Source organism: Talpa occidentalis, unplaced genomic scaffold, assembly GCF_014898055.3.
Source record: "Talpa occidentalis isolate TD23 unplaced genomic scaffold, MPIMG_talOcc4v2.1 talOcc4.473, whole genome shotgun sequence".
Taxonomy (NCBI): domain Eukaryota; kingdom Metazoa; phylum Chordata; class Mammalia; order Eulipotyphla; family Talpidae; genus Talpa; species Talpa occidentalis.
Window position 1 is genome coordinate 10,111 of NW_023604832.1, and position 21,940 is coordinate 32,050.

The 21,940-nt window shown below is 36.3% G+C and overlaps 2 protein-coding genes across 2 annotated transcripts; both read left to right on the plus strand.

Annotated features, from left to right (window-relative positions):
* Window positions 1-5,568: 5,568 nt before the first annotated feature.
* LOC119258463 (olfactory receptor 8H3-like) lies at window positions 5,569-6,423 on the plus strand. The gene has a single exon (XM_037526780.1). The coding sequence runs from the start codon at window positions 5,569-5,571 to the stop codon at window positions 6,421-6,423; it is 855 nt and encodes a 284-aa protein (XP_037382677.1).
* An 11,906-nt stretch (window positions 6,424-18,329) lies between these two features.
* LOC119258464 (olfactory receptor 8H1-like) lies at window positions 18,330-19,277 on the plus strand. The gene has a single exon (XM_037526781.1). It carries the CDS (start codon window positions 18,330-18,332, stop codon window positions 19,275-19,277), a length of 948 nt encoding a protein of 315 aa, XP_037382678.1.
* Window positions 19,278-21,940: the final 2,663 nt, after the last annotated feature.

Consider the following 21,940-nt stretch of genomic DNA (forward strand, 5'->3'; position numbering starts at 1 on the left):
ATAACTTCCGGCTGGCCACTGCAGAAGCCTTCTGCCCTTTTCAAGCAGTCTTAAGAAATCCTGTTCTATGGGGTGTAGTGACTTTTTTTTTCTTGGTCACTAGGTGGCGCCAGAGATCTCTCCTATTGTCCTTGGGGGCTGTTTTTCGCCCCCCCACCCGTGGGACAGGGAACAGAGCGGGAATGGTAGGGTACACCTCAACAGCTTTGGGGTGCTGTGTCTGCCTTGTGCCCCACCGTCGTGGAGAACCCACGCCCCGAATTTTCGTGCCCCGGGTCTCAGTTCAAAGCCCTCAGTTCCAGGACGCGGGCTGTAGCCCAGTTCAGTGGCGCTGGAATGGCGCCTTTTGCACCGCTCCCGTGCCTGGGCGCCTGGTTCCTGCTCACTCAGGGAGGGACCTTCACCTCAGTGAGGACCTCCGCGCGTCTCCCCGCAAGCCTAGGTTGTCTCCCCGCAAGCCTAGGTCGCAGGCGCGGGGACCTGGGCAGCCGTGATCCCGGTCTGCACTTGCTTTTCAAGTTCCCCGAGCGCGCCGCGTTTCCGCACAAGCTTACCGCAGCCCGGGCTGTGTGCGCGTCTCCCGGGGTCTTTGTTCTTCTCTAATGGCGCCCGGAGCCGTTCGCTCACCACCGCGGCGGATCCTGCAGGGTTCTCCACAGCTCCCGTTCACGGGGTGTGGTGGCTGCAATAGTTCCTTTCCACACACGGTCCCGCTTGCTGCGTCTTCTTGTGGGTTGTTTTGGTTTGTTGTTTCCTCCTCTCTGCCGGTCGGAGAGTGCCGCCTCTGTGGGCGGGGGAGGGGAGCAGGGTTCTGCGCTTCCCTCCCTTCTAGTCCTCTTTTATGGCCACTTTCTTCTTCGGGTAGTTTGCTGGAGTCACCCGTTTATCTTCCGTGTCCCAGTTCTCACTGGGACCTGCCGCTTTTCCTCCCTATTAACTTTTTTTAATGGGAGATCTTACTCGCAGCGTCTCCTCGCTGCCATGTTGCTCCGCCCCCTCTTTTTTTTTTTTCATTTTTTAAAGATTTATTTATTTATGCATGCAAGAACTGGGGTACAGACCAGAGGTGTGGGGTGGGAGGTGAGAGGATTCACCAGAGACAGAGTGGCGAACAGAACAGGCAGATCACTGAAATACAGTGCTGAGGAGAGAAGGGGGGAGTCAGGTGAGGTCGGGGGAGTAAGGTGTAGTCTGCAGAGCCATGTGGGTAGCTGCCTGGCTGGGGATTGAACTCCTTCTGCAGTGGCTGCGGATAGCTTCATAGGCTGTGTTTTATCCCCTTGCACCACAATGATTTTTCTTAAGGCTATTCACTTGAGTTTTTGTAGATTAATTTTGATTAATTTAATAGACAAATACCAAAAAAAAACTAAAGGAAAATTGCAGTGCTTCACAAATTTGGACTTTGTAATGGTATATGTTAACATTGGAGAAAACATAGAAATGCTGGAAAAAAAATTGAAGGAAATGATTGTCCTGATAATTACTGACAGCTTAGTGTCTGTTGTTCATTTGTTATGTATTTGTGTATATATATTGTAAGTATGAGTAAAAATTCTGCCGTGTCCATACTGTTTTTTTCAGCTTTCTAATATACTTGCAAGTTTAAACTTTGTTAATTCCTTTGTTATTGAAACATGATGACATTAATGTGTTCTTGGTCTAGGAGACTCCCAGAGAGCATGCTGTGGACTTGACCTGTTGTAAACTCATCAATCTAAAACTCTGCATGCAGAAAATCACTTTGTTCCTACCTGCTGAACATTTAAAGTTCTTACCTTTCTGTGACATGTTCATTAACTTTAGTTACTGCTAATTTATTGAAATTCTTTATAATTTTTAAATCTGCTTTTCCTTGGTTTCAAAGTTTTGTTATATACTTTGCAAGTAAATTTTTGAAGTAAATGCTTCATTCACTTGTTTAACGGTTTCAGTGGAGAACAGTTGTAAAATAAACATTGACAATAAATTCAGATTATGTGGCCACCCATAAGCTTTAGTCAGTAGAGTGTTTGGTTTTTCTTAATTTTAAAATTTTTCTATAAAAAATGACAAAGGAATTGATCAAATCAATAAACATAAAGCCTAGAAATATGACTTCAGAATTGAGGCTGAGATGATGAGATGATGGGTGTGGAAGCAAATCCCCGAGGGAGCAAAGGTCAGAGTAATAGGGCTTAGACATTGTGGCCAGGGTGGTGACATACACTGAGGGTTTTTAACCTCTTCCCCAATCCCATGCAATGATGAAATCCAATGTTACCTCAATAAAGAAAATAAATAATTAACTAAATTAATAAAAAGCAGTGTTTCTCTTAGTAGTCTGGGATTGTTAATTTCCTTATAAAATTCTAGCTCCAGAGCATTTTGTTATGTAAGGTTTTTCAAGTTAACTTTTAAATTTTATTTTAATTAAGAGTTGTTCAAGCAGATAGTTTTCATTTTCCAATATTCAATGTTTGTTTTAAACTCTTGCTATGAATACTGGCTAGATTGTTTTCATTCATCCAATAATAATTGATGTGCATTCCTATGTTAATGACATGTATATTTCTCAAAGTAAATCCTGGAGCAATTATATGTGATTGGCTCTAATACTACTACTATCTACTACTCTTCCAGGTTAGCACATGATATCTATCCTCACATTGCAGCGTAATTAAAAAACATCTGATATTTCCATGATATTGAAACTGTATATTTATAGCTATTACTATTTGTCAAAAATGCCTAGCTTTAGGTAGTGCTTAATTAAGATTTCCCTACTCTCTTTGTAATGTATTTTAGAAAACATTTATATATTGTTATTGCATGTGTATAATATGATCTATAGCAATATAAAAATGTTGTTGCATATGCTATAGTATCTCTGCTATGTTAATACATATCATATTTTGTGTAAGATGTAATTTGTGTAACTGAGGACATAATATTCTAGTTTTGGGCACCATGCCAATAATATTTAATTAATGTGCAATGAAAAATAAAAACAGCTGTGTTTTATTAATTGACGTATAATAATGGTAATACTGTATTTTGTTGAGCTCTTCTCATGTCCCACAATACTCTAAAGGTTGAGCTGTGCATTAACATGTTTTATCTATATCAGGTAACTTCCAGGTAGATGTAAATGTATAAATCTAAGAGGGGAGAACGGTACCGATGACTTCATTGAAGGTACTATGGAAATATGCAAGCTGTGGTTTGTCTATAGATTACAGGGTCATTGCCAAGCTAGTCAAATATAATCATTATAAAATTAATATTACCTGCAACTATGGGCATCTATTCAAGTTGAGTCAGAGATACGGAGATTATTACTATGCATTTAAATGTATACATGACTCTGTGTTTAAACATATTTTTACACAATAAATGTATGTGTGTGGATGTATATATTCATTTATATCAAACTAAAATATGTTGAAGAATTAACTCCTGTAACTTCACTCTGTACTCCAGTGAGACGATCATTGTGTGGGTAATTAACTGAAAATTAGCTTTTAAGGGTGTGATGTAATCAAATGGGACTGGAAGTGGCATCATGAGAACCAAGGACCACAGCATAGAAACATGGAGGGCCAATGGCAATGTGAAGAGACAAAGAGAGGACATCTACCTACAGTGAAGGAGAGGGACCTGCCAGAAATCAGCCCTGACTTATCTTGAGCTCAGGCTTCTAGACTGAGAACAAGGAGAAATAAATTGCTGTTATTTAAGCTCCCAGTCTGTGGTATTTGGTTACATTACCCTAACAAACTAATATTCTCAGGCATCATATTGCACACGTGTGTTCACGTGTGTGCAGGTGTATATATCAGAGTGAGTGAAGAAAGAACAGAGAATAATAGAATTCCCTTGTTCGTGTGGGAACTGCTTAGGTAGAGGTGTGGCTACGATCTTAATATGAAAGTGTCTACCAAAAATTAAAAAAAGATGCTACAAAAAAGTTTTTTAAAGTCTTTTTGATTATGAGACAGGTAGTTTAATTCTGTATTTACTTCATTGTAATGGTGAAAAGTGAAAAATACACTTTTTTGATACCTACTGTCCATACTATTTGAGGTGATAGTGTGATCCCATAAAATAGAAAAATAGAAAAATATTTCACCTTGGAAAATAAATCATTCCCTCTGTGATGACTTCAAAATAGATGGTTAAGTATCTAGAAACTTTTTGTTCAGCTCCCCAATCAAAAATTTAGAGCTCTGCAAAACAACACCAAACCAGGCTCTGCATTATGCGGTCTCAAGGGAGAATCAACTGTGTCTGAAAACTTAACATAGTTGTATGAGTCCTTGAACTTTTTTCCTTGGGAACAGGCCAAACACTTCTCCTGGGAATTAGTCTCACAAGGATGACCAAAGCTTGCATGATCACCATTCGCTATATATGAGGTGCCCAGAAATATCAGGATGAGAGACAAAGCAACTCTGTTTGTGAGTCTCAGAACTCCCTGATATATTCTTTATAGACATCACACCAGGCAAATTTCCACTTGACCAGAATCTTAACAAAATTACTGGGTTGATTTATTTTTTATCAGAATTAAAAAAAATGAAGGTGCAAATATTTATAAAGAAGTTATTGCTAAGAAAACATAGATTGCAGAAATTTATTGCTCAAATGCATTTCATATTTTACTTTGAGAAAAATTTGAGGTTAACAAATTTCTAGACAGATAATTTTGGAGAATTTTTTTTTTCCTTTCCACCAACGTTGACTCACAGTAAGTATGATACTTAAAAATATAGGTTTTTATTTAGAATCAAATAAAATGGCAAGAATCCTGAAAGACTCTAAATGATGCCAGTAGTTCTGGAAATAGAAATAGAGAGTGAATGGAATGAGGGTAAAACTCAATGACAAAATTTCAGAAACAATTTTGCAGAAATTTGATTTTAAAAGGTCAATTTATGAAAACATTTTATCTTCTGGGACCTCATACTGATATCAGTGCATATTAGTAACTCTGATACACCCCTTTTAATTAGAAGTTTCATAAACATAAACACTTTTAGGAAAAAATAAGTATTAGATTTTTGCCTTAAAACATACTTTTATTGGTTTAGATGTATGTAATTTTTTATAAGCTTGGTGAAATTAATTATAATGGGGAATATTGCATTTAATAAGCTCTCAATGTTTAGTTTATCTTGTAGACTCAGAGCATGATCATTTAATAGCTCTCACTAAGGATAAATTTATTAACTGTATGTACTCTGCCTCATCTAAAAAATTTTGGCTAACAGTCACACTGATGGTGTAATATTTTCATTTGAAATGAATGCATTGTATAATAGAAACAGATCAGTGTAAGTTTCATTCCAGTTATGTAATATATCTGGATTATTACACTATCAATAATAATCAAATTTTACCCATTTCTACATATGACAATCAAATTCAATTTCTTCACCTTGTTCTGTAAAACACTCATAATTATAAACTGGAAAACATTTAGCTAATAAACAGATGCTACATCGTTCATAGATCTTAATCCTTATTGATGTTCTATCTATTAAGTATCAACTCTGATTTCTCAATAGGTAAAAGCAGTGGAGAAGAATGCATCGAAGGAATAACACAAACGTGGCCGACTTCATTCTTTTGGGATTTACAGATGCTGAAGACATCCAGCTGGTGCTCTTTGTGCTCTTTCTCCTGATATACCTGGTGACTATGCTGGGGAATGCAGGGATGATACTGCTCATCCGCCTTGATGCCCAGCTTCATACCCCCATGTATTTTTTCCTTAGTCACCTGTCTTTCATTGACCTCAATTACTCATCTGTCATCTCACCTAAAACCTTAGATAATTTACTGACCTCCAACAAGAAGATTTCATATGCAACTTGCTTCACTCAACTGTCCTTTTTCGTATTCTTTGTTGCTTCTGAATGTATTCTTCTCTCCTGCATGGCCTATGACCGCTATGTAGCCATCTGCAATCCTCTGCACTACTCGGTTGTCATGTCCCCAAGACGCTGCTGGTCCCTTGCCCTAGGGTCCTATTTTATAGGTTTTATTGACTTTTGTGTCACTGTGAATGGCATGAGAAAATTGACATTCTGCGACTCCCATGAAATCCATCATTTTTTCTGTGACACATCCCCTCTTATAGCACTGTCTTGCACTGAAACCCAGGACACTGAAATGACTATATTCATTGATGCAGGCTGTACCATTCTGGGATCTCTAATCACAATATCATTTTCCTATGTATCCATTCTCTCTGCTATCCTGAAAATTAAATCCACTTCAGGAAAGAGAAAAGCCTTCTCCACCTGTGGCTCACATGTGGTGGCAGTCACCATCTTTTATAGCACTATGATCTTCAGTTACTTAAGACCAAGTACATCCTACTCCTTGGGAAAGGATCAGGTGGCTTCTGTGTTTTACACTATCGTGACCCCATGCTGAATCCCCTCATTTATAGTCTTCGGAACAAAGAAGTGAAAAATGCTGTCCTTAGACTCCTTCAGAAGAGAGAGGGCTCCAGACACTTGAAATAGTGATACAGAACATTTTTTTATATATTTTTTTTCTCCAAGCCATATTATACCTTTATATTTTTGCTATTCAGGTAACGTTGGTTTACATTGCTATTTGTATGTTGGAAAAATAGGATCCCCCTTCCCAGCTGTGTTCAATGGTGCTCCCCCCACCAAAACACCCATGGGCCACCCCCATGGACCACTGTGCCTCCTCCAAATTCGTGCTTGTGCCTCTCCCTGTTCTTACTCCTCTGAATGTCTCAGTTTTATAGTCAAGTTTTAAGGTATATGTTTTGAGATTTGTCCTGTGATGGGTTCTCTTGCTTGTCAGTATAACAAAGGTAAGTGTCACCACTGGGTGTTTGTTTTATTCCTTCTGACTTATTTCATTTTCAGTAAGCACTTTCAGCTCCATTCATTAAGCTAAGCTTTAAGCACCCTTTTACTTTCTTCACTGTAGGGATTTTCTTTAAAGTCTCGCTAAAATCCATTAACTCTATTTTTTGTGTTTCTGATGACCCAGTTTTTAATTCACCAAATGTAGTCTTGGGCATTACCAGGAATATTCCTTTGAAATCAACACTGTCATTGAAATAAAAAAAAAATACTGCTTTGATTTATGGTCTCAATTTAAGGACAACAAATGCACAAAATAAGAAAAGTAAGTTTTCTTCTTATAAATTTTTACCATAACAATTCATTGTATAGTTCAGAACTTTATTGTGTAAAAGAGCTAGTTTGTTGGCTCAATAAAAGTGGTTTCAGAATTCACTGAATCCATTCATTCAGAAGAAAATAGTAGTGTGACTATGAACACTTGCCTTGGAACAAGAAACTTAGATTTAGATTCTAGATCTGCTTACCTTTTAGCTATACACCCTCCCGTAAGTCACTGAAACTTAGAGTCTCAGTTTCTATAACTGTAAAAGATAAATGATAATCCCAGGTCTACATAGAGTGTTTATAAACATGAAGTCAGTCGATGGATATAAAATATTTGAAGCATTTCTAATAAATTTTTCATTACCATAAGAAGTCTTACATTCCTGCAATGTTTTCAATTTCAATACACAATGATTTTTCTTTTTTTTTTAAGATTTATTTATTTATGCATGCAAGAACTGGGGTACAGACCAGAGGTATGGGGTCGAGGGTGAGAGGATTCACCAGAGACAGAGTGGGGAACAGAACAGGCAGATCGACTGAAATACAGTGCTGAGGAGGGAAGGGGGGAGTCAGGTGAGGTCTGCAGAGCCATGTGAGTAGCTGCCTGGCTGGGGATTGAACTCCTTCTGCAGTGGCTGTGGATAGCTTCATAGGCTGCGTCTTATCCCATTGCACCACAATGATTTTTCTTAAGGCTATTCTTAAGGCTATTCACTTGAGTTTTTGTAGATTAATTTTGATTAATTTAATAGACAAACACCAAAAAATAAAAACTAAAAAGGAAAATTGCAGTGCTTCACAAATTTGGACTTTGTAATGGTATATGTTAACATTGGAGAAAACATAGAAATGCTGGAAAAAAAATTGAAGGAAATGATTGTCCTGATAATTACTGACAGCTTAGTGTCTATTGTTCTTTTGTATGTATTTGTGTATATATATTGTAAGCATGAGTAAAATTTCTGCTGTGTCCTATACTGTTTTTTTCAGCATTCTAATGCACTTGCAAGTTTAAACTTTGTTAATTCCTTTGTTATTGAAACATGATGAGATGAATGTGTTCTTGGTCTAGGAGACTCCCAGAGAGCATGCTGTGGACTTGACCTGTTGTAAACTCATCAATCTAAAACTCTGCATGCAGAAAATCACTTTGTTCCTACCTGCTGAGCATTTAAAGTTCTTACCTTTCTGTGACATGTTCATTAACTTTAGTTACTGCTAATTTATTTAAATTCTTTATAATTTTTAAGTCGTATTTCCTTGGTGTCTAAGTTTTGTTATATACTTTGCAAGTAAATTTTTGAAGTAAATGCTTCATTCACTTGTTTAACGGTTTCAGTGGAGAACATTTGCAAAATTAAACATTGACAATAAATTCAGATTATGTGGCCACCCATAAGCTTTAGTCAGTAGAGTGTTTGGTTTTTCTTAATTTTAAAATTTTTCTATAAAAAATGACAAAGGAATTGATCAAATCAACAAACATAAAGCCTAGAAATATGACTTCAGAATTGAGGCTACTACAGAGGATGAGATGATGGGTGTGGAAGCAAATCCCCGAGGGAGCAAAGGTCAGAGTAATAGGGCTTAGATATTGTGGCTGGGGTGGTGACATACACTGAGGGTTTTAACCTCTTCCCCAAATCCCATGCAATGATGAAATCCAATGTTACCTCAATAAAGAAAATAAATAATTAACTAAATTAATAAAAAGCAGTGTTTCTCTTAGTAGTCTGGAATTGTTAATTTCCTTATAAAATTCTAGCTTCAGAGCATTTTGTTCTGTAAGGTTTTTCAAGTTAACTTTTAAATTTTATTTTAATTAAGAGTTGTTCAAGCAGATAGTTTTCATTTTCCAATATTCAATGTTTTGTTTTAAACTTTTGCTATGATTACTGGCTAGATTGTTTTCATTCATCCAATAATGATTGATGTGCATTCCTATGTTAATGACATGTATATTTCTCAAAGTAAATCATGGAGCAATTATATGTGATTGGGTCTAGTCACTACTATTATCTACTACTCTTCCAGGTTAGCACATGATATCTATCCTCACATTGCAGCGTAATTAAAAACATCTGATATTTCCATGATATCGAAACTGTATATTTATAGCTCTTCCTATTTGTCAAAAATGCTTGGCTTTAGGTAGTGCTTAATAAAGACTTCCCTACTCTCTTCATAATGTATCTTAGAAAACATTTATATATTGTTATTGCATGTGTATAATATGATCTATAGCAATATAAAAAATTTTGTTGCTTATGCTATAGTTTCCCTGCTATATTAATACATATCATATTTTGTGTAAGATGTAATTTGTTGTAATTGAGGATAAAATATTCCAGGTTTGGGCACCATGCCAATGATATTTAATTAATGTGTAATGAAAAATAAAAACAGCTGTGTTTTATTAATTAATATATAATAATGGTAATACCGTATTTTGTTGAGCTTTTCTCATGTCCCACAATACTCTAAAGGTTGAGCTGTGATTATCGTGTTTTATCTATATCAGGTAACTTCCAGGTAGATGTCTATGTATAAATCTAAGGGGGAAAAAGGGTACCAATGACTTCATTGAAGATACTATGGAAATATGCAAGCGGTGGTTTTGCTATGGATTACAGGGTCATTGCCAAGCTAGTCAAATGTAATCATTATAAAATTAATATTACCTGCAACCATGGGCATCTATTCCAGTTGAGTCAGAGATTTGGAGATTAATACTATGCATTTAAATGTATACGTGACTCTGTGTTTAAACATATTTTTACACAATAAGTATATGAATGTGGATGTATATATTCATTTATACCAAATTTCATATGTTGAAGACTTAACTCCTGGTACTTCACTCTGTACTCCAGTGAGAGGATCATTGTGTGGGTAATTAACTGAAAATTAGCTTTTAGGGTGTGATGTAATCAAATGGGACTGGGACTGGCATCATGAGAACAAAGGATCACAGCATAGAAACACGGAGGGCAAAAGGCAATGTGAAGAGACAAAGAGAGGACATCTACCTACAGTGAAGGAGAGGGACCTGCCAGAAATCAGCCCTGACTTATCTTGAGCTCAGGCTTCTAGATTGAGAACATGGAGAAATAAATGGCTGTTATTTAAGCTCCCAGTCTGTGGTATTTGGTTACATCACCCTAACAAACTAATATTCTCAGACATCATATTGCACATGCATGTTCACATGTGTGCAGGTGTATATATCAGAGTGAGTGAAGAAAGAACAGAGAATAATAGAATTGGGCTTAACAGACATCTATAGAACACTAAACCCCAAAAAAATGGAGTACACATTTTTCTCAAGCACACACGGATCATTCTCCAGGATCGATCACATACTGGGGCACAAGACAAACATCAACAGATACACCAAGATTGAAATCATATCAACCATCTTTTCTGACCATGAAGGTATCAAACTAGAAATAAACCATAAAAAGAAGGCAAGGAACTTTCCTACCTCATGGAGATTAAAAACCACACTACTGGAAGACCACTGGACTAATGAGGAGATCAAAGAAGAAATTAAAAAATTCTTTGAATTGAACGACAAGGAGGACACCAATATCCTAAATGTATGGGATGCAGCAAAAGCAGTAATAAGAGGAAAATATATAGCAATAGAAGCTCACATCAAGAAACAAGAAAGAACTCAAAGAAACAACCTAATCTCGAAGCTCAAAGATCTAGAAAAAGAACAACAAAAAAACCCCAAAACCAGTAGAAGAAAAGAAATAATAAAAACAAAAGCAGAAATAAATGAAATTGAAACTAAAAAAACAATCCAAAAGATCAATGAAACCAAGAGCTGGTTCTTTGAAAAAATCAATAAAATAGACAAACCCCTAGCCAGGCTCACAAAGGAAAAAAGGGAGAAAGCACAAATAAACAGGATCATCAATGAAAGAGGAGAAATCACAACGGACACAGCAGAAATCAAAAGAATAATCAGTAACTACTATGAACAGTTATATGGAAACAAGTTTAACAATCTAGAGGAGATGGACAAATTCCTACAACTCTACAATCACCCAAAGCTAGATAAAGAAGAAATAGAACACCTAATCAGACCAATTACAAGCAGCGAAATTGAAATGGTAATCAAAAACCTCCCCAAAAACAAAAGCCCAGGACCTGATGGATTTACAAATGAATTCTACCAAACATTCAGAGACGAATTAGTGCCTATCCTTCACAAACTCTTCCAAAAAATTGAGAAGGAAGGGACAATACCAAACACGGTCTATGAAGCCAACATTACACTAATACCAAAACCGAACAAGGACAACACAAAAAAGGAAAACTACAGGCCAATCTCCCTAATGAACACTGATGCAAAAATCCTCAATAAAATTTTAGCTATCAGAATCCAACAATGTATCCAAAAGATAATTCACCACGACCAAGTAGGATTCATTCCAGGGACACAAGGATGGATTAACATCCAAAAATCAATCAACGTTATCCAACACATCAACAAAAAGAAATATAAAAACCATATGATAATATCAATAGATGCTGAGAAAGCTTTCGACAAAGTGCAACACCCATTCATGATAAAAGCCCTTGAAATTCTTGGGATACAAGGAACATACCTCAACATCATAAAGGCCATCTATGACAAGCCAACAGCCAGTATCATTCTCAATGGTGAAAAGCTGAAAGCAATTCCATTAAGATCTGGAACAAGACAAGGATGTCCACTCTCACCACTGCTTTTCAATATAATACAGGAAGTCCTAGCCAGAGCAATAAGACAAGAGAAAGACATCCAAGGAAACCAAATAGGAAAAGAAGAAGTCAAACTATCACTATTTGCAGATGATATGATAATATACATAGAGAACCCCAAAAGTCCACAGAAAAACTAATTCAACTCATCAATCAGTTCAGTAAAGTGGCAGAATACAAAATCAACACGCAAAAGTCAGTAGCCTTCCTATACACAAACAATAAATCTGAAGAAGAAGAAATCAAAAAAACCATCCCTTTTTTTATTGAAACAAAAAAAAATCAAATATTTGGGAATAAATCTAACAAAAGAGGTAATGGACCTATACAAAGAAAACTATAAAACACTGTTAAAAGAAATAGAAGAAGACACAAGAAATGGAAAGACATCCCCTGCTCATGGATTGGAAGAATAAACATTACTAAAATGGCCATCCTCCCAAAAGCAATATACAGATTCAATGCTATTCCAATCAAAATTTCAATGTCATTCTTCAAAGAAATAGAACAATTATTGATGAAATTCATATGGAATCACAAAAAAACCCCGAATAGCCAAAGCTCTCCTGAAAAAAAAAGAAGGGAATGGAGGCATCACACTCCCAGACTTCAAACTCTACTACAAAGCCATAATCATCAAAACTGCATGGTATTGGAACAAGAACAGACATACAGACCAATGGAATCAAATAGACAATCCAGAAATAAACTGACAGATTTATGGTCAACTAATCTTTGACAAAGGAGCAAAGAATATGCATTGGAGCAAAGAAAGTTTGTTCAATAAATGGTGCTGGGAAAACTGGGTCGCTACATGCAAAAGAATGAAGCTTGACCACTACCTCACACCATACACAAAAATCAACTCAAAATGGATTAAAGAACTAGACATAAGACCTGAAACCATAAAATATATAGAAGGAAATATAGGCGAAACACTACGTGATTTGCACATCAAAGACATCTTTACAGACACATCACCCAAAGCAGTGATAGTGAAGGCAAAGATAAACAGCTGGGACTACATCAAATTAAAGAGCTTCTGCACAGCAAAAGAGACAATAACAAAACAAAGAGAAACCCCACCAACTGGGAGAACATTTTTGCACCCAACACTAATGATAAAGGACTGATCACAAAATCTGCAAAGAGCTGATGAGACTCAACAACAACAAAGAAAATAATCCAGTCAAAAAATGGGCAGAAGAGCTAAAAAGAAACTTCTCTGAAGAGGAAATGCAAATGGCCAACAGGCACATGAAAAAATGTTCAACATCACTTGTCATCAGGGAAATGCAAATCAAAACTACCATGAGATACCATCTTACACCAGTGAGAATGGCACATATTAAAAATCTAGCAACAACAAATGTTGGCGAGGGTGTGGAGAAAAAGGAAATCTTCTGCACTGTTGGTGGGAGTGCAAACTGGTCCAACCACTATGGAGAGCTGTGTGGAGATTTCTGGACCTACTAAACATAGAGCTTCCATATGATCCAGCAATTCCACTCCTAGCTATTTACCCAAAGGACACAGAAACATCAATTCCAAAGAACACCTGCACCCCTATGTTTATAGCAGCACTGTTTACAATAGCTAAGCTTTGGAAACAACCCAAATGCCCAAAAATAGATGACTGGATCAAGAAGATGTGGTACATATACACCATGGAATATTACTCAGCATTCAAAAAAAGATAAACACATGCAATTTGCAGCAACATGGATGGCACTGGAAGGGATCATGCTCAGCGAAATAAGCCAAAAAGAAAAAGAAAAATACCGGATGGTCTCACTCATAGCAGGAATCTAGAAAACTTAAATAAGGGACCAGGAAAACGAATAATTATAAGAAAGTGAAAATCAAAATCAACAAAAAACTATGAACCAGAGACACTTTTAAGGGGCGGGGGTGGGAGGGGAGAGATTGGGTCAGAATGGGGGTGCTGCAATTGTATGGGGAATATAAAAATAAAATTAATTATTAAAATAAAAAAAAATAAAGTTCTTACCTTTCTGTGACATGTTAATCACATTAGTCACTGCTAACTTATTGAAATACTTTATAATTTTTAAAGCTGTTGCTTTTCCCTTGCTTTCTAAGTTTTGTTATATAATTTGCAAGCAAATTTTTGAAGTAAATGCTTCACTCACTTGCTTAATATTTGAGTGGAGAAAAGTTGTGAAGTTAAACATTGACAATAAATTCAGATTACGTGGCCACCCATAAGCTTTAGTCAGTAGAGTGTTTGGTTTTTCTTAATTTTAAAATTTTTCTATAAAAAATGACAAAGAAATTGATCAAATCAACAAACATAAAGCCTAGAAATATGACTGCAGAACTGAGGCTACTACAGAGGATGAGATGATGGGTGTGGAAGCAAATTCCTGAGGGAGCAAAGTTCAGAGTAATAGGGCTTAGTTGTTGGGGCGGGGTGGTGACATACACTGAGGAGTTTTAAACTCTTCCCTAAATCCCATGCAATGATGTAATCCAATGTTACCGCAATAAAGAAAATAAATAATTAACTAAATTAATAAAAAACAGTGTCTCTGTTAGTAGTCTGGAATTGTTAATTTCCTTACAAAATTCTATCTTCAGAGTATTTTGTTATTTAAGGTTATTCAAATTAATTTTTAAATTTTTTTAAAGATTTATTTATTTACTTGTTTGTTTATTTATATAAGCACTGGGTACAGTCAGAGGCATGGGAGGGTGAGAGAATTCACCAGAGCCAGAGCGGGGAGCAGGGCAGGCAGAAGGACCTAAGTATCACTGCTGAGGGGAGCAGCGGGCAGCAGGAGAAGTCTGCGGGCCATGTGGGACCCTCCTCCGGTGGCCAGGGAGCAGCTGGGGATCGAACTGGCGCTGCAGAAGTTGCGGGCAGCTTCGCAACCCAGCGCTCAACCGCTGCGCCACCGGGGAGGCCCCGTAAATTTTATTTTAATTAAGAGGTGTTCAAGAAGATAGTTTTCATTTTCCAATATTCAATGTTTTGTTTTAAACTCTTGCTATGATTACTAGCTAGATTGTTTTCATTCATCCAATAATGATTGATGTGCATTCTTATATTAATGACATGTATATTTCTTCAAGTAAATCATGGAGCAATTATATGTGATTGCTCTAGTCACTACTACTATCTACTACTCTTCCAGGTTAGCACATGATATCCATCCTCACATTGCAGCGCTATTTAAAAAATCTGTTATTACCATGATATCGAAACTGTATAATTATAGCTATTCCTATTTATTTGCAACTACAGATAAGTATTTGAGAAGCATTTATTGCTTAGTAACATGCATTTTTAGATCATTACTCTATTGGATATGCAATGTGTCATTTCACTTATTTATAGACAGCTTTTGTTTCTGTTATTTTTTTTTAATGAACTGTGCCCTCAGCTTGCTTTCATTTATCTCTGTTTCTACAATGAGTAACGTGACCTGTTGGTTTATGTTGGAAGAGATGGTCAACAGATTCTACACTTTTGTCAAAAATGCTTAGCTTTAGGTCGTGACTAATTAAGACTTCCCTACTCTCTTTATAATGTGTCCTAGAAAGCATTTATATATTGATATTGCATGTGCATAATATGATCTATAGCAATATAAAAGGTTGTTGCATGTGCTGTAATTTCCTTGTTATATTAATACATTCATATTTTGTGTAAGATGTAATTTGTTTTAACTGAGGACATACTATTCCAGTTTTGGGCACCATGCCAATAATATTTAATGTACTGTGTAATGGAAAATAAAACAGCTGTGTTTTATTAATTGATATATAATAATGGTAATACTATATTTCGTTGAGCTCTTATCATGTCCCACAATACTCTAAAGGTTGAGCTGTGCATTAACGTGTTTTACCTATATCAGGTAACTTCCAGGTAGATGTCAATGTATAAATCAAAGGGGGAAGAAGGGTACCGATGACTTCATTGAAGATACTATGGAAATAAGCAAGCTGTGGTTTTGCTATGGGTTACAGGGTCATTGCCAAGCTAGTCAAATGTAATCATTATAAAATTAATATTACCTGCAATCATGGGCATCTATTCAAGTTGAGTCAGAGATATGGAGATTAATACTATGCATTTAAATGTATGCGTGACTCTGTGTTTAAACCTATTTTTACACAATAAATGTATGTGTGTGGATGTATATATTCATTTATACCAAATTTCATATGTTGAAGACTTAACTCCTGGTACTTCACTCTGTACTCCAGTGAGAGGATCATTGTGTGGGTAATTAACTGAAAATTAGCTTTTAAGGGTGTGATGTAATCAAATGGGACTGGGACTGGCATCATGAGAACAAAGGATCACAGCATAGAAACACGGAGGGCAAATGGCAATGTGAAGAGACAAAGAGAGGACATCTACCTACAGTGAAGGAGAGGGACCTGCCAGAAATCAGCCCTGACTTATCATGAGCTCAGGCTTCTAGATTGAGAACATGGAGAAATAAATGGCTGTTATTTAAGCTCCCAGTCTGTGGTATTTGGTTACATTACCCTAGCAACTAATATTCTCAGACATCATATTGTGCATGTGTGTTAATGTGTGTGCAGGTATATATATCAGAATGAGTGAAGAAAGTACAGAGAATAATAGAATTCCCCTGTACGTGTGGGAACTGCTTAGTTAGAGGTGTGGCTACGATCTTAATATGAAAGTGTCTACCAAAAATAAAAAAAGATGCTACAAAAAAGTTTTTTAAAGTCTTTTTTGATTATGAGACAGGGAGTTTAATTCTGTATTTATTTCATTGTAATGGTGAAAAGTGAAAAATACACTTTTTTGATACCTACTGTCCATACTATTTGAGATGATAGTATGATCTCATAAAATAGAAAAATAGACAAATATTTCACCTTGGAAAATAAATCATTCCCTCTGTGATGACTTCAAAATAGATGGTTAAGTATCTAGAAACTTTTTGTTCAGCTCCCCAATCAAAAATTTAGAGCTCTGCAAAACAACACCAAACCAGGCTCTGCAATATGCGGTCTCAAGGGAGAATCACTGTGTCTGAAAACGTAACATAGTTGTATGAGTCCTTGAACGTTTTTCCTTGGGAACAGGCCAAACACTTCTCCTGGGAATTAGTCTCACAAGGATGACCAACGCTTGCATCATCACCATTTGCCATATATGAGGTGCCCAGAAATATCAGGATGAGAGACAAAGCAACTATGTGAGTCTCAGATCTCCCTGATATATCTTTATAGACATCACACCAGGCAAATTTCCACTTGACCAGAATCTTAACAAAATTACTAGGTTGATTTATTTTATATCAGAATTAAAAAAAATGAATGTGCAAAAATTTATAAAGAAGTTATTGCAAAGAAACATAGATTGCAGAAATTCATTACTCACAGGCATTTCATATTTTACTCTGAGAAAAATTTGAGGTTGACAAATTTCAAGGCAGATAATTTTGGAGAAGGTTTTTTTTTTTTTCCTTTCCACTGACGTTGACTCACAGTAAGTATGATGCTTAAAATTGTAGGTTTTTATTTAGAATCAAATAAAATGTCAAGAATCCTGAAGATTATGCACACGCATGTCATTTAGACCTTAGACTCTAAATGATGCCAGTAGTTCTGGAAATAGAAATAGAGAGTGAATGGAATGAGGGCAAAACTCAATGACAAAATTTCAGAAATAATTTTGCAGAAAATTTTATTTTTTATTTATTTATTTATTTTTTTTTTTATTTTACAAGGTCAATTTATGAAAACATTTATCTTCCGGGACCTCATACTGATATCAGTGCATATTAGTAACTCTGATACACCCCACTTAATTCCTTTTAATTTGAAGTTTCATTAACATAAACATTTTTAGAAAAAAATAAGTATTAGATTTTTGCCTTAAAACATACTTTTATTGGTTTAGATGTATGTAATTTTTATAAGCTTGGTGAAATTAATTATAATGGGGAATTTTGTATTTGATAAATTCTCTGTGCTTAGTTTATCTTGTAGACTCAGAGCATGATCATTTAATAGCTCTCACTAAGGATAAATTTATTAACTGTATGTCCTCTGCCACATCTAAAAAAAATTTGGCTAACAGTCACAGCCTTTGTATAATATTTTCATTTGAAATGAATGCATTATAAAATAGAAACAGATCAGTTTAAGTTTCATTCCAGTTACATAATACATCTGGATTATTACACTATCAATAATAATCAAATTTGACTCATTTCTACATATGACAATCAAATTCAATTTCTTCACCCTGTTCTGTAAACCACTCATAATTATAAACTGGAAAACATTTAGTTAATAAACAGATGCCACATCATTCATAGACTCATAAACCTTATTGATGTTCTATATATTAAGTACCAACTCTGATTTCTCAATAGGTAAAAGCAGTGGAGAACAATGCATCGAAGGAATAACACAAACGTGGCCGACTTCATTCTTTTGGGATTTACAGATGCTGAAGGCATCCAGCTGGTGCTCTTTGTGCTCTTTCTCCTGATATACCTGGTCACTGTGCTGGGGAATGCAGGGATGATACTGCTCATCCGCCTTGAGGCCCAGCTTCATACTCCCATGTATTTCTTCCTCAGTCACCTGTCTTTCATTGACCTCAATTACTCATCTGTCATCTCACCGAAAACCTTACATAACTTGCTGACCTCCAACAAGAAGATTTCATATGCAACTTGCTTCACTCAACTGTCCTTTTTCGTATTCTTTGTTGCTTCCGAATGTATTCTTCTCTCCTGCATGGCCTATGATCGCTATGTAGCCATCTGCAATTCTCTCCACTACCCTGTTGTCATGTCCCCAAGACGCTGCTGGTCCCTTGTCCTCGGGTCCTATTTTATAGGTTTTATAGACTCTTTTGTCACTCTGCTTGGCATGAGAAAATTGACCTTCTGCGACTCCCATGAAATCCATCATTTTTTCTGTGACACATCCCCTCTTATAGCACTGTCTTGCACTGAAACCCAGGACAGTGAACTCATTATAAGCATTGATGCAGGCTGTACCATTCTGGGATCTCTAATCACAGTATCATTTTCCTATGTGTCCATTCTCTCTGCTATCCTGAAAATTAAATCCACTTCAGGAAAGAGAAAAGCCTTCTCCACCTGTGGCTCGCATGTGGTGGCAGTCACCATCTTTTATAGCACTATGATCTTCAGTTACTTAAAACCAAATACATCCTACTCCTTGGGAAAGGATCAGGTGGCTTCTGTGTTTTACACTATGGTGACCCCCATGCTGAATCCCCTCATTTACAGTCTTCGCAACAAAGAAGTGAAAAATGCTGTCCTTAGACTCCTTCAGAAGAGAGAGGGCTCCAGACACTTGAAATAGTGATGCTGAACATTTTTTATATAATGTTTTTTTCTTTTTATCCAAGCCATATTATACCTTTATATTTTTGCTCTTCAGGTAACGTTGGTTTACATTGTTATTGTAGGTTGGAAAAATAGGATCCCCTTCGAGCTGTGTTCAATGGTGCTCCCCCACCAAAGCACCCATAGCCACCCCAGGACCACTGTGCCTCCTCCAAATTTGTGCTTGTCCTCTCCCTGCTCTTACTCCTCTGAATGTCTCAGTTGTATAGTCAAGTTTTAAGTATATGTTTTGAGTTTTCCCTCTGATGGTTTCTCTTGCTTGTCAATATAACAAAGGTAAGTGTCACCACTGGGTGTTTGTTTTACTCCTTCTGACATTTCATTTTCAGTAAGTGCTTTCCCCTCCATTCATGATGCTAAGATTTTAAGCTCCCGTTTACTTTCTTCATTGTAGGGATTTTCTTTAAAGTCTGGCTAAAATCCATTAACTCTATTTATTTCCTTGTGTTTCTGATGACCCAGTTTTTAATTCACCAGATGTAATCTTGGGCAATACTTCTTTGATATGGTCTCAACTTAAGGACAACAAATGCACAAAATAAGAAAAGAAAGTTGTCTTCTTTTACATTTTTTCCATAACAATCCGTTGTATAGTTCAGCACTTTATTCTAAGAAGAGCTTATTTGTTTGCTCAATAGAAATCCTTTCAGAATGCATTGAGTCCATTCATTCAGAAGAATAGTAGTGTGACTAGGAACACTTGCTTGGAACAAGAAACTTAGATTTAGATTCTAGATCTTCTTACCTTTCAGCTATATACCCTCTGGTAAACACTGAAACTTAGAGCCTCTGTTTCTATAACTGTAAAAGATAAATGATAATCCCAGGTCTATATAGAGGGTTTATAAACATGAAGTCAGATGATGGATATAAAACATTTGAAGCATTTCTAATAAATTTTTCATTATCATAAGAAGGCTTACATTCCTGCAATGTTTTCAATTTTAATTCACAATTATTTTTCTTTTTTTTTTTAAGATTAATTATTTACGTATGCAAGAACAGGGGTACAGGCTAGAGGTGCAGAGAGGGGGTGAGAGTATTCACCAGAATCAGTGGGGAACAGAACAGGCAGAACGACTGAAAAACAGTGCTGAGGAGAGAAGGGTGGAGTCAGGTGAGGTCTGCAGAGACATGTGGTATCTGCCTGGCTGGGGATCAAACTCCTTCTGCAGTGGCTGCAGTAGCTTCATAGGCTGTATCTTATCCCCTTGCACCACCAGGGAGGCCCCACAATGAATTTTCTTAAGACTATTTTCTTGAGTTTTTGTAGATTAATTTTGATTAATTTAATAGACAAACACCAAAACAACAACAACAACTGAAAAGGAAAATTGCAGTGCTTCACAAATTTGGACTTTGTAATGGTATATGTTAACATTGGAGAAAACATAGAAATACTGAAAAAAAAAAAGTGAAGGGAAGAGGATTGTCCTAATAATTATGACAGTTAGTGTCTGTTGTTCTTTTGTTATGTATTTGTGTATATTATATAGAGCATGAGTTTAATTTCTGCTGTGCCTTTATTTTTTTTCAGCTTTCTGATACACTTGCAAGTTTAAACATTGTTAATTCCTTTGTCATTGAAACAATGTGAAAAGAATGTGTTGTTGGTCTAGGAGACTCCCAGAGAGCATGCTGTGGACTTGACATATTGTAAACTCATCAATCTAAAACTCTCTATGCCATAAAATAACTGGTCTTACCTGCTGAGCATTTAAAGTTCTTACCTTTTCTGTGGTCACTGCTAACTTATTGAATTCTTTATAATTTTTAAAGCTGTTGCTTTTCCCTTGCTTCTAAGTTTTGTTATATACTTTGCAAGCAAAATTTTTGAAGTAAATGCTTCACTCACTTGCTTAACATTTTGAGTGGAGCAAAGTTGTAAAGTTAAACTTTGACAATAAATTCAGATTATGTGGCCACCCATAAGCTTTAGTCAGTAGAGTGTTCAGTTTTTCTTAATTTTAAAACTTTTCTATAAAAAATGACAAAGGAATTGATCAAATCAACAAACATAAAGCCTAGAAATATGATGCAGAACTGAGGCTACTACAGAGGATGAGATGATGGTGTGGAAGCAAATCCCTGAGGGAGCAATGGTCAGGGTAATAGGGCTTAGTTTTTGTGGCTGGGGTGGTGACATACACACTGAGGGTTTTAAACTCTTCCCTAAATCCCATGCATGATGTAATCCAATGTTACCTCAATAAGAAAATAAATAATTAACTAAATTAATAAAAACAGTTTTTCTGTTAGTAGTCTGGAATTGTTAATTTCCTTACAAAATTCTAGCTTCAGAGTATTTTGTTATTTAAGATTATTCAAATTAATTTTTAAATTTTATTTTATTTTATTTTTTTAAGATTTATTTATTTATTTGTTTGTTTGTTTATTTATACAAGCACTGGTACAGTCAGAGGCATGGGAGTGTGAGAGAATTCACCAGAGCCAGAGCGGGAAGCAGGAAGGCAGAAGGACATAGGTACACTGCTGAGGGTGCAGCGGGCAGCAGGAGAGGTCTACCGGCATGGGACCCTCCTCCGGTGGCCAGGGAGCAGCTGGGGATGAACCGGCCACTGCAGAGGCTGCGGGCAGCTTCGCAACCCAGCGCTCAAC

Bases quoted from the DNA above. Each gene is read 5' to 3' on its own strand.
- LOC119258464 (XM_037526781.1), top strand. From the start codon at position 18,330: ATGCATCGAAGGAATAACACAAACGTGGCCGACTTCATTCTTTTGGGA.
- LOC119258463 (XM_037526780.1), top strand. From the start codon at position 5,569: ATGCATCGAAGGAATAACACAAACGTGGCCGACTTCATTCTTTTGGGA.